Source organism: Natator depressus, chromosome 20 (assembly GCF_965152275.1).
Source record: "Natator depressus isolate rNatDep1 chromosome 20, rNatDep2.hap1, whole genome shotgun sequence".
In the NCBI taxonomy this organism is placed as follows: domain Eukaryota; kingdom Metazoa; phylum Chordata; order Testudines; family Cheloniidae; genus Natator; species Natator depressus.
The window spans coordinates 1523808-1536136 of NC_134253.1; the positions used below are offsets into that span (position 1 = coordinate 1523808).

At 62.2% G+C, this 12329-nt stretch overlaps 1 protein-coding gene across 1 annotated transcript; it reads left to right on the forward strand.

Annotated features, from left to right (window-relative positions):
* The first annotated feature begins 3521 nt into the window (after positions 1-3521).
* On the forward strand, positions 3522-10868 carry WNT1 (Wnt family member 1). The gene is made up of 4 exons (XM_074934901.1): positions 3522-3647; positions 5660-5913; positions 7688-7953; positions 9456-10868. The coding sequence occupies exons 1-4, from the start codon at positions 3547-3549 to the stop codon at positions 9942-9944; spliced, it is 1110 nt and encodes a 369-aa protein (XP_074791002.1). The 5' UTR covers positions 3522-3546; the 3' UTR covers positions 9945-10868.
* The last annotated feature ends 1461 nt before the right edge of the window (positions 10869-12329 follow it).

The window sequence follows — 12329 nt, forward strand, 5'->3', positions numbered from 1 at the left end:
CCTCCTCCCCAACCCCCTCTACCCCCTCCTCCCTCCCCCCACCCCCTACCTACCTCATCCATCCATCCCCCTACCTCCTCCCTACCCCTCTACTGCCCTCATCCCTCCCCTCCCCACCCCCTCCTCCCCACCTCATCCATCCATCATCTCCCTCGCTCTCCCCTTCCCCATAGGGCCCATCTCTTCTGACAAATCCCCAGCCCCGTCCCCTGCCCTCTGTGGCTGGGGGCTCGCCCAGCAGCTCCCCAGCCCCCCGTGCGCTCACCACGGGGGGGGGATGGGGGGGACGGGACCTGGGGGGCTCTTTCTTTTTCCCGGTGGAGAATCCCCACCCAGGCAGCCCCCTCCCCCCCGCAGCCCCCCATCGCTGGCTGGGGCCGGCCGGCCCGGCACCTGCCCGCCCCACTCCCAGCCCCATGGCTATAGCCAAGCCAGCAGCGGCCCCTGCTGGCCAGACCTGGAACAGCACCCTGCTAGCCCGGCGCACAGGCTGGGGCAAGGGGGTGCCGAAAAGGGGTGTGTGTGTGTGTGTGTGTGTGTGTGTAAAGGGGTGTGTGTGTGTGTGTGTGTCTCTCTCTCTCTGTCTGGCAGCGCTGCCCGTGGCGGCCTGGTCAGTTCCCCCGGCGGCTCGCCTGCGTCCGGCCCACGGGGAGGCCGAAAGGGGGTCCAACCAGGACTGGGAACGTGCAGGACTTTGTGGGGGCCTCAGAGGCAGGGTGGGGCTGGGCATGTGCCCGCGTGAGACGGGGCAGGGATTGACGCCCCAGCGGGGTACAGTGACAGCTGCGCGCCCCGGACAGCAGCCGCGTTAGGCCCCGCGAGGGGCCCTGATCGCTGACAGCCGGAGGCCTCGTGGGCCGCCCGCAGGCTGGAAATATTGCCTCCTACACGCTGCGCCCAGCGGCTCCCCACCGGCAGCGGGGGGCACCCAGTTAGGGCAAATAACGTGAACGTAGCCCCCCAAGTCTGCAAAACCCCCAGCCTCTCTTTGAACCGTAAAGCCGTGCGTGATTCCCCTCAATCTAGCTGTGCCGAGGAGACCAGTCACTACGCTCATAAAGGGCCCGATCCGGCTGCTCTTGAGGCCAAGGAAGGGGGTGGTGGTGGTGAGGCACCTTGATTCTGAAGCAGGGACAAATGCCCACATCGGATTAGCTGAGACCCACAAACCTGGACAGAGGAGCCAGGGGTTGCGAGCTGAAGCCCGACCACAGGACAAGGCTAATGGGACCCAGGCTCACCCTGTTTTCTCTCCTCTCCTCAGCGCCTGCCCCTCCCGCTCACCACACCCCTTAGCCCTCTGGGGAACCCATTGGGGTGGACGTGTCCTGCCCTGCAGGGGTGAGGCTCATGACGTACAAACCCTATTGCTGATGGGACTCCAGCTGCTTGCACACGTCCCACTCGCTCTGGGTTCGGGGCAGGGGGGCAGTGCTACAGGTGCCCATCTGTGTGTGTGCGTCATCGGAGCCCTGCTCCCACCCGGCCCCTCCGGGGTGTCTAAGGGGTGGTGGTTCTGCTCTCCCCTCCTCTTCACCCCCCTGGGGCCAGCTTCATTTGAGACCAAACACATCCCTAGTTCAACACCGCGGACGACAAGAGAGTCACTTGGGAGGAGCGTGGCCCCGGCTGGGTGTCAGTCCCGGGGTGAGCGCGCGTCCACACACGGCACAGGTATCACCTACAACTTACACAGGGGAGACCAAGGCCCTTCAGGCGGAGACCCGCGTCTACGGGCACTGCCAGACATGGAGGAGGGTCCAGACTATTCCAGCCGGGGTCTGATCCTCGGCGGGTGACGTGGAGCCACAGGGCGAGAGCGAGCGTTCGGGGGGTGCACAGTGCCAGCCAGAGAGAGACGGCTCTCCAGGAGAGGGGTGCAGGCCAAGAACAAAACCTTTGGCTGCGCCTGGCTTTATCTGGCCCTTCCAGGCCCCGCTCTCCATTAGCTACCAGCGGTGGGCACCGTTCCCATGTGCCCTCTGGCCACCTGTCTGAGGCAGGGCCATGCAGGGTCCCAGCCCGGCCACAGGGATTGTCCCCAATGCCAAAGTTTGATTTATTTCTTTTCCCCTTAGGCAAACCCCCCAATGCTTCTCTCTCCAGCCCGGAACTCCCGTTCGGGGAGGTCTCGGAAGATGGGATGGAAAACCCCAGCTCCAGCCCATTAGCTGCTGTGTCGTTAATTTGCTACATCTGGTTGCCGGGGATGGGACTTGCTCAGTTTTTATCTCCCCGAGCTTCTGCCTCGACCGCCAGCCCCATGTGGTGAAAGGACACAGTAAATGCTGCCAAGCCAAGCACACACGCAGGATGACGTCTGGCAAAGAGCAGCCAAGAGGGGAGCGAAATCAGAGTGGGAACGAAGCTGCCGCAGAAGCCTCAGGAGCATTCGGAAGCCAAATGTGGCCACTGGAGCCCCAAGCGTTGCTCTGAGCGCAGCAGTCCCGGAGAGACGGGCAGCATGAAGCAGCAGGACCCCACCAGCAGGCCATGGCACGGCTGATCCCCAGCCAGTCTCAGCAGGGGGACCTGGACCCAGCCTGGAGACCCCTTCTCCTGCTGGGGGATCTTAGCTCTGGCCCTCCTCCCTGGCACCCCTCACCTCTGGACTCGGATTTCCCTTGGGATAGTGTCAACCCCTTACTCCAAACTCTCCTGCTTCTAAGGTCATGGTCGCTTTGGGGACCTCTGGGGAAAACGAGTTGGAAGAAACCTCCCGGACTCAGCCAGGAGCTGGCTAGGAGAGGGGCAGGGGGGTGGGGTGGGGTGAGGGGGGGGGCGTGTGAGTGACAGACACGAACACTCGTCCCCCTGATCTGGATTTGCTCCCATGCAGAGAAGGGTTTTGGAGGAACCGATGGATTTACAGAGCCTGGACACTTGACAGAATTAATCTCAACCCGAGTGATGGACAGTCAGATGGCCAGATAGCCCCGGTGCGGGCTGCCCCGTAAGAAGTGATGCGTCTCTTCCACTTCCCATTGTTAGCGTGAGAACACAGCCTGGATCCTACACAGATGTACCATTCCACAGAGACCCACCTCACTGCCTCTATAAGAAGGAAGGGGCTCTCCGAGGCATTGGAGATGGCTGGAGGATGCTAAGCACTCAACAGCAGCCGTAGACCATCAAACTTTTTCCCCTAGTGGTCTAATTCCTCTCTGGGGGAATCATCTCTAAGAGGCTGCCAGAAACCAGAAGATTGGAGCCTTTCCTCCAGCATTTTCATATTTCTGAGGATGCCAACACTGCTGCAAACTCAACTGTGACATGACTTTTTATTTAGATTCTATTTTTAGGGTTTGAGTTTCTATACATAGATTTCTAGATCTATAGATTTCTATACAGCCATATCCACAGACACCCCATCTTTCTTGCGCGCCGTGTGGATGTGGATATAGTTATCGAGAGAGAAACGATTAAGCCAAAGAATTTGTTGTAGGATTCTCCTTGCAACAAGACTTTCTAGAGCTATAATTTTTTGTGTCCAGACAAACTACTCTCGGGAAGTTTTATACGAGCCACTGCCCTGCTGCCAAAACAATGAGACCTGTGGCATTAATTTTAGGGTTTAAGACATTGTGGGTTTTGGCATTTTCGTCTCTTTCCAACACTCTGGCGGTGAATAACAGTGGGAGATGGTGGTAAGTCTCTGCTTTTGCCTTTATATCCATTTCAGGAATCCTAGCTCTGGTCATTCTCCTTTTGCGAATGGAACAGCCGCGGAGGGAGAGAGAAATCCAGCAGACAAGTGCAGAGAGGGGGCTGCTCTCAGGGCAGGAGGGAACGCAGCTGCTCTCCACAGCATCTGGAGATGGCTGGGGAGAAATTTCAAGAACTCAGGTGTTTGGTTCTAAGGATGAAAGAATAATGATACTCTGTGTTGATGAGAAAAGGCACCATCCAAGGGGCTTGACCCAGGGTGTTTCATCCAACCCCAGCACACCTGGCCCTCCTGTCTTTTTTCTTTTTCCTGTAGACAGATTTTTATATTTACAACCCAATTTGTTTGCCCTTCGCTGTGCTCCTCTGTCCATCGTGGGGTGGGGTGGGGTGGGGGGCAGTTGCTGCTGGAACTTGCTGGAACTTCCCCACAGACACCCTGCTAAGCTAGCCAGCGACCCGTTCGTCCCCACACACAGCTGTGGACGGTGCTGCACACAGACAGGCACGGGCTGGCGTACACAACGTCTTGGGCTAATTCTACAGAGACGGTTTGGAGCAGGGACTGTCTTTATGTTGCGTGTGTACAGTGCCGGTGCGACAGGCCCTGAGCCCGTGCTAGACACTGTCACAGGAATAGTCTGGCTACACACGCTCGCCGTATAGACACCTACACACCTCCCCACACTCTCCAGGACAAACCGCACCTCGGCGTGCAGTCTCGTTCTGCCTCCCCTCTGCGAGCGTGGAGCCTCACAGCTGCAAGCCCCGCACTGACATTTCACACGACGTGTACACACACGCACACACACGCACATGCACACACACATGCACACGCACACGCACACACATCAGCTGGTACATATTGCTATGCAATAGCTTATGTATATACACACAAAGAGACACATACCCACATCTATGCCATAGAATATGGGCCACAGGTGTGTGTTTGTCTGTTGTGTGTCGGTGCTTACGGTGCAGTGCCAGCATGGGCTGGGATCCTCAGCTGCAGCGCGGGATGTGTGGGGATGGGTGGGCGGGGGAGTGCATTCGGTTCTGTTCTACCCCCCCCCACACACGCCGGGGGACGCACACTCGTGCTGGAGAGCAGTCCCCACAGGGTACTCCCAACCCTGCCATTGCTGGGGGGCGGGGGGGCAGCTCCTTCCCCTCCCCGGCCGGCTCTGGGGGTGGCTTCTCTCTGCTCTTGTTTTAATTACTGCCTACTCCAGGCCTGTCAGGCTGATTTGGGGCTGGAGCGGGCAGGTGCTGCAGCCCTTGACCGTGAAACAGGCCTCTCCAGAGCGCAGCCGATCAGGACGTAGAGCCACCTGGAGCCGGCACTCTGCACCCTGGCATCCCAGAGTTGGGAACCCAGGCCTCTGCCCATACCTGGAGCCTGCCTCTGATGCCGTGTCTGAGCTTTCCCTCACCCACGCACTGGCTGAATGTCCTGGTTAGGGCAGGTGTTCTACCCCTTGGATCTGGGAGGGGAGTGAGGTTAAGTGGTCAGAGCAGGGGGCTGGGAGCCAGGACTCCGGGGTTCCATCCCCTGCGCTGGGAGGGGAGTGAGGTTAAGTGGTCAGAGCAGGGGGCTGGGAGCCAGGACTCCGGGGTTCCATCCCCTGCGCTGGGAGGGGAGTGAGGTTAAGTGGTCAGAGCAGGGGGCTGGGAGCCAGGACTCCGGGGTTCCATCCCCTGCGCTGGGAGGGGAGTGAGGTTAAGTGGTCAGAGCAGGGGGCTGGGAGCCAGGACTCCGGGGTTCCATCCCCTGCGCTGGGAGGGGAGTGAGGTTAAGTGGTCAGAGCAGGGGGCTGGGAGCCAGGACTCCGGGGTTCCATCCCCTGCGCTGGGAGGGGAGTGAGGTTAAGTGAGCCAGGACCCCAAGTGTCCCACTGACCTGAGTGTTGCCCTGGCCAGGGGCTGCGCTGCTCACTGCCGCTCGGTTGGGCTTGCGACGTGGCGCCTTATCCTCTGCCCCCACTGTCCACAGGGGCATCATCAACGTGGCCTCGTCCACCAACCTGCTGACGGACTCCAAGAACGTGCAGCTGGTGCTGGACCCCAGCCTGCAGCTGCTGAGCCGCAAGCAGCGCAAGCTGATCCGCCAGAACCCCGGGATCCTGCACAGCATCAGCAGCGGCCTGCAGAGCGCCATCAAGGAGTGCAAGTGGCAGTTCCGCAACCGCCGCTGGAACTGCCCCACCACCCAGGGGCCCCACATCTTCGGCAAGATCGTCAACCGGGGTGAGGCTGCAGGGGGCCCCCAGCAGTGACCTTGGCCAAGATGAGGGGGAAACTGAGGCAGAGCAGGTGCTAGGCCCCGGCACACGTACCACACGGCCCTCTCCCACCAGGTGCTGAGGGCCCCTCCCACTGCATGCCAGGCCTCGTGGGTCACATGCCCCCCCCGTGCACTGTGTCCCCCCTCCCATCCCCCTGTGTCACACAATTGGCCAGATGAGTGATGTGTTTGTCACCTCTCCTTCCCTGATCGGGGAGCTCCCCCGCCGAGGCCTGCCCAGGGGATTCCCCTCCCCGTGGAGCTGGCTCTGGAATTCCGTGGGAATTTCCCCGGGGCTGGCAGCGAGGGCTCGGCAGGGCCTCAGGCCCACACGCCCAGAGCAGCCCCCATCCAGCCATCCAGCGGGGCGACTCCTCTGCTCGGGGGGTGCCAGCCTCAGCCCCGGTGACGCTTCGTTCAGCGCTTTTAAAAACGCCTTTCCAAACTACGGCCCCGTGGCCCAGTGGATGCGCCTGAACTGGGCCCCCCGGGCTCCTGGGCTCCATCCCGGCTCTGACACCTTCCCCTCCCGCCCCTCGCCTAGACTGGGAGCTCCCTGAGCAGGGCCAGTGTCTGTGCAGCGCCCGGCGCGACGGGCCCAAGCCCACGATAACACTGTTGCCCCTCTGTGGCATGTGGGGGAACTCGGTCGCACCCCCCCACAAAGGGCAGAGCTAGTGTCACCTCTGCCAGGGTGAAAGAGCCGCTGACCCCAGGGGGAAGAGGGGCTGTGGGGCTCCTTTCTAAGGCAGAAATCCCACCCTGCAAGCCGGCTCCCCTGGCCCCTGCCTTTCCGGGTCATTTTCTCTCCCTCTCACAAACACATGGGTCCCCGGGGACCTGGGACCCAGCCAGCTTCAGCAGGAGGAAAACAAACAAGCAAAGGCCGAGCTTGGCCTTTGTCGGGGTGACCCCGGAGCGCCTGGGGGGCCAGGCACAGCCCTCTGCCATCCCCAGCCCGTCAGGTGCTCCCCGAACGCTGGGTCTCCCCCGCAAGCCCAGCATGCTCCCCTGCAATTGCCTCCATGCCCCCTCCATCCTGCCTCTCCCCCACCCGTGCCTCCCCACCCAGCTCTCTGCTGCAATCCCCCATGATGGCTGCAGCCCCTCCCCCAAAGCCAAGCTCGTCATCACCCCCTCCTCACCTGCACAGGGACCCCCGCCCCGGCCCCCCTTCCTGTGGATCCACAGCAAGAGCTGCAACTTCCTGCCACCTGCCCCTTCCACCTGGCGGCCAGGAGGATCCCCCTCAGTTTCCCCTCACCACCGCTAGGGGGAGCCAGGGAGCGCAGTATGCGAACGAACCTGGCCGCAGGTGCAAACACACCTTTCGTTTCCCCCTTCTCCTCTCGAGGGAGCTTCCCCGAGCTGGTACCAGGTGTGTTACCTGGGCTGCCCGGACACCGGGCGAGCCAGCCCCACGGTACTGCGGGGAGACAAAGTCACCCAGGCCTGGCCCGGCCCAGCCTCCACACTCCCCGCCCGCCTCTGGAGTGAGCCCCTGTCCTCTCTGCCCCCCCACCACCCCCGCAGCCGGGCTGCCTTTTGCAAAGTGCCTGCTGCTGCCTGGGTGGCCAGTGTCTTGGGTGCCCTGCCAGAGGCATCTGGGGCCTCTGTAGCTCCTGCCCAGCTCCCTGCTGGCTGCAGCCCCAGGGGGCCGGGACTGTGCCCCGGGGCGGTCCGCGTCAGCCCGCACGCCGTGCCGGTGCCCTGAATGCTTTGGCTCCCTGCCCCCAGGCTGTCGGGAGACGGCGTTCATCTTCGCCATCACCAGCGCCGGCGTCACCCACTCCGTGGCCCGGTCCTGCTCCGAGGGCTCCATCGAGTCCTGCACGTGTGACTATCGGCGCCGCGGCCCAGGGGGCCCCGACTGGCACTGGGGGGGCTGCAGCGACAACGTCGACTTCGGCCGGGTCTTCGGGCGCGAGTTCGTGGATTCCAACGAGAAGGGGCGGGACCTGCGCTTCCTGATGAACCTGCACAACAACGAGGCGGGACGGATGGTGAGGCGTGTGTGAGTGTGCACGAGTGAGTGCACGGGCACGTGGGGGGGGAGACGGTGTGTGCAGGTCTGTGCATGTGCGTGTGTACATGTCCATGTGTGTGCGTGCGTGCCCGAGTGCATGTGCGCATGTGCGTGCATGTGCGTGCATGTGGATGTGTGTGTGCATGTCCATGTATGTGTGTGTGTGTGTGCGCATGTCCATGCATGTCCATGCATGTGCGTGCCTGCATGTCTATGCATGTGTGCGCGCGCACATGTCTGTGCATGTCCATGCATGTGGATGTGTGTGTGTGTGCATGTCTGTGTGTGCGTGCATGTCTCTGCGTGTCCGTGCATGTGCATGTGTGTGCGTGCATGTCCATGTATGTGTGCACACGCATGTCCGTGCATGTCTACGTGCGTGCATGTGTGCATGTATGTGCATGTGTCCATGTCCATGTGTGTGCGTACGTGTGTGTGTGTGTGCATGTCCATGAGTGTATGTGTGTGTCCATGCATGTCCGTGCATGTGCGTGTGTGTGTATGTGTCCGTGCATGTCTGTGCATGTGTGTGCGTGTGCATGTCCGTGAGTGTATGTGCATGCGTGTGTGTCCGTGCATGTCCGTGCATGTCTGCGCTGTGGGAGGAGCGTCATTTCTGGGGCTCTTTCCCAGCTCATGTGGTCTCTGCTTTGCAGACAGGGAGCTGATGGGCTCCAGCATTCAGAGGGCGGCTACAGGAGTCTCTGGGCAGGGCAGGTTCCTGACCTGCAGTTTCTCTTCCTGGGGGCATCAGCAGAGGGCCCACGGTTGCCGCAGCCTCTGAGCAGAGGGGCGGAGGGCAGGGGGTGTGCAGAGGACAGATGCGCCCTGTCCAGCATCCAAAGGGGACAGAGAGACCGGGAGGGACCCGTCCCGCCCTCCTTGCCCCCTGCGAACTCCCAGCTCGGGGGGGTGGGGATGCGGGACCGATCAGAGGGGAGGAGGGAGAGCGGGAGCCCGGTGAAGGGAGGGTGGAGACGCGATGGGTGGAGCAGGGTTGGGGCAGAGCCGGGACACGCCAGCTCTGACGGGCGAAGCCAGGGCTCCTCGTCCAGGCGTCCTGCTGTGCGTGGCCCTGCCAGCATCCAGCCCATGTGGGAGGAAATGATGCCAGGTCCTCTAATTGCAGTAAAACCCCACTGGAAAGGAGTCCTGGGAGCCTCCGCGGGCTGCCTCGGCATTCCAGCGCGGGGGCGGGCGGGGCGCGGCAGGGGCCGGTGCCTGCAGAGTGATCCCGGCAGAACGGCTCTGCTCAGAGCAAACCGCCGGAGCTGGCTGGCCTCCCGCGGCCGGCTAGACGCTGGCTAAGGAGCGTTAGCGGGGAGGGCGCATGTGTAACGGAGGCCCAGGTGGGCACCGCCGTGGGGGATGCTCACGGCGCTGGGGTCCCACCTGGGCACCGCTACAGGGCAGCGCCCAGCGCCGGGGCACTGCTCTGAGGCTGCTCGCAGCGCTGACCGTGCCCTGCCTGTCTTGCAGACGGTCTTCTCGGAGATGCGGCAGGAGTGCAAGTGCCACGGCATGTCGGGCTCCTGCACCGTCAAGACCTGCTGGATGCGGCTCCCCACCTTCCGCACGGTGGGCGACTTCCTCAAGGACCGGTTCGACGGCGCCTCCCGCGTCATCTACGGCAACAAGGGCAGCAACCGGGCCTCGCGGGTGGAGGGGCCCCACCTGGAGCCCGAGAACCCGGCCCACAAGCCTCCCTCCCCGCACGACCTCGTCTACTTCGAGAAGTCGCCCAACTTCTGCACCTACAGCGGCAAGACGGGCCCGGCGGGCACAGCCGGGCGCTTGTGCAACAGCTCCTCCCCAGCCCTGGGCGGCTGCGAGCTCCTGTGCTGTGGACGGGGCTACCGCACACGGAGCCAGAGGGTCACCGAGCGCTGCAACTGCACCTTCCACTGGTGCTGCCACGTCAGCTGCTTGAACTGCACCAACACACAAGTCTTGCACGAGTGCTTGTGAGCCGGGGCCAGGCGGGAGGAGGGGCACAGAGGCAAAGACCTTCCCTGGGGAGGGATCAAAATCAGGGCCCCGCCCCCATCCCGCCGAGCAAGGGCACCGCACCCAAGCAGCTGCTGCCAGCCGGATTCTGCAGCCCCGTGACGCCGGAGCCGCCCTCTCGGTAGCAGACCCGGCCCCAGAGAACGGCGAGGGCCCGGCAGACGTGGGGGGGGAGCATCTCCTCCAGACCCCTCCAAACTCTTCCAGGCCAGGACCACCTGCAGAGATCACCACCCACCCAGTGGTGAACCGAGTGCCCTCCCCGCCACCCCGCAGGGTCTTATCCCTGGGCGCATGTGGGCGAAAAGGGCTGGATCAGCAGCCTGGATCCCTCCCCGCTCCGCGTCCTCTGCCAACACCCCTTGCGGGAGGTGGGGGTGGGTCTCCCCAGCCCAGCGCTGGCCTCTGTACTGAGCCCCAGCCTGGGACACCCAGCCCCACCTTCACGCTGCTCAGACACTCCCAGCCCCGGGCAGGATTCAGGTTAGCGGCCCAGAGACGGTGCCATCCGATGTCCCAGCCTCCCCCCGGCTGCAGGGCTGGCCAGGTCAAAGGCAGCTCGGAAAGCGCCCGGCGCCCGCGATTACCCCTCGGACGTGTGTTTACAACGCTCACCAAATGCCGCTCGTTTGCTTCTTGGACTCGGAGCATTGTGCCGGGAACAGGGTAGAAAACGCTGGTCAGTCACCGTTGGCTGGTCTGGCTCGCGCGGTCAGAGCAAGGCTGAGAATTTGGTACGTAACGTGCACTGAAGAAGTGGTCGGAATCGCCAGTTTTGTTTTGTAAATAAAATATTTATTGTGAATGGTTTTATATCCCTTAGCACCCGCCTGGCCTTGCCTTGCCAACCGGTGGGTCTCCTAGACGATCCCTCTCCTCTGCCTTCGACAAAGATTTTCTTCCCCTGGCCTTTTGGTTTCTAATTAAAATAAGAAGAACAGTGCTTTGTTACGGATCTCATTAATAGCGGGCTAGAGGCAAATAAAGGATATATTTTTATCAATCCAACGGCGTTTAATTTTTGGGGGTGGGGGTGGGGGTGGGGGTGGGGGTGGGTGCATGCCATGTCGCCATTAACCCCAGTGCAAAGGGCGCGGGAGACGCTGCCATACTGAGCTGGTAGCACTTTCCACGGCCGTTGCACTAGTGTAAGTGAGGACACCAGGTGCAGGGCACGAGGGACTCCAAGATCTTAGGGCTGGAGGGGACCGTTAGGATCGTGCCGTCCGGGCGTGTGTGTAACCCAGCCAAGGACCCTCCCCCAGCGCCACCTGCGTCCAGTCCCAAAGCTCCTGCCAGGAGAATCCACCCCAAGCCCAGGACAGCAGGTTCAAATGGTCAGTTCCCCTTGCTGGGTCTTATTTGCAGTTTGAGCTGATCTCGTTGTGCAAGGAGCCTGCTGCCCACATGGATCCTCAGACATCTTGTTGGAACGTACGTATTAACTGTACGTCAGTAGCTAACCACAGTAGCTTTGCTGAGCGGCTATGAACCAGCCGCCACACTCCACCCCAGAGATGGCTGCATTTCCCCTGCCCCAGTACTCCTCTCAGCCTCCTGCAGAGGGTGCTCACACTCCACTGCGTCGGGGGGCCAAGCTGGGCTTTATTTCCCTTCTGGGTGGCTCAGGCCAGACCCCTGGCTGGGTGCAAGCTGGGATGACTCTGGACTTGGTCCGGATCCTTGTCTCACGCCAGAGTCAGCCTGCAATCCCTGCCCCAGGCCCGCTGCCAGACCAGCCTGACCATGAGCGAGCTCCGTCACTCAGAGCTCTGCCCGTCATGTGCCCCATGGTTTGGTGCAGGACACAGAAGGTGAGGATCCCGAAGACCGCAGCTCCCGGGACGCGTGGTCCGCCCCATCCCGGGAGCTGGTCTGGGATCTGGCTGCACCACGGCCTGAGAGCGGGAGCAGGCCCGAGGCGGCAATTCCCCTGCTCTCGCCCTGGCACACTTTGCTCCCCACCTGGTTTGGGGTTTCAGGATCTTCAGCGAGTGTGTTGGGAGCCGGGAGCCTCAAACCCACAGCTTGCTTCTGAGGAGGAGAAAGCAAATCCCAAGCCCCTCCCCGCGCCGAGCGGGATCAGCTAGAGAACGAACCTTCCGCCAGAGCCGGTGCTAAGTGGAAGCAGGCGACGAGCTGGGGAACTGCCTGGCTTTCATGTTTGGGCGGGGTCTGGGGTGAGCCGCCGATCGCACCCCTTGCGGTTAAACAGGGAGGCCCAGCTGCTGGCGAAGGCCCCTGCACCAGCTCACACTGCCCAGCGTGCAATGCCGGCGAAGGCCCCTGTACAGGCCTATGTCACCTGGCATGCAATGCCGGCGAAGGCCCCGGAGCCAGCTCACA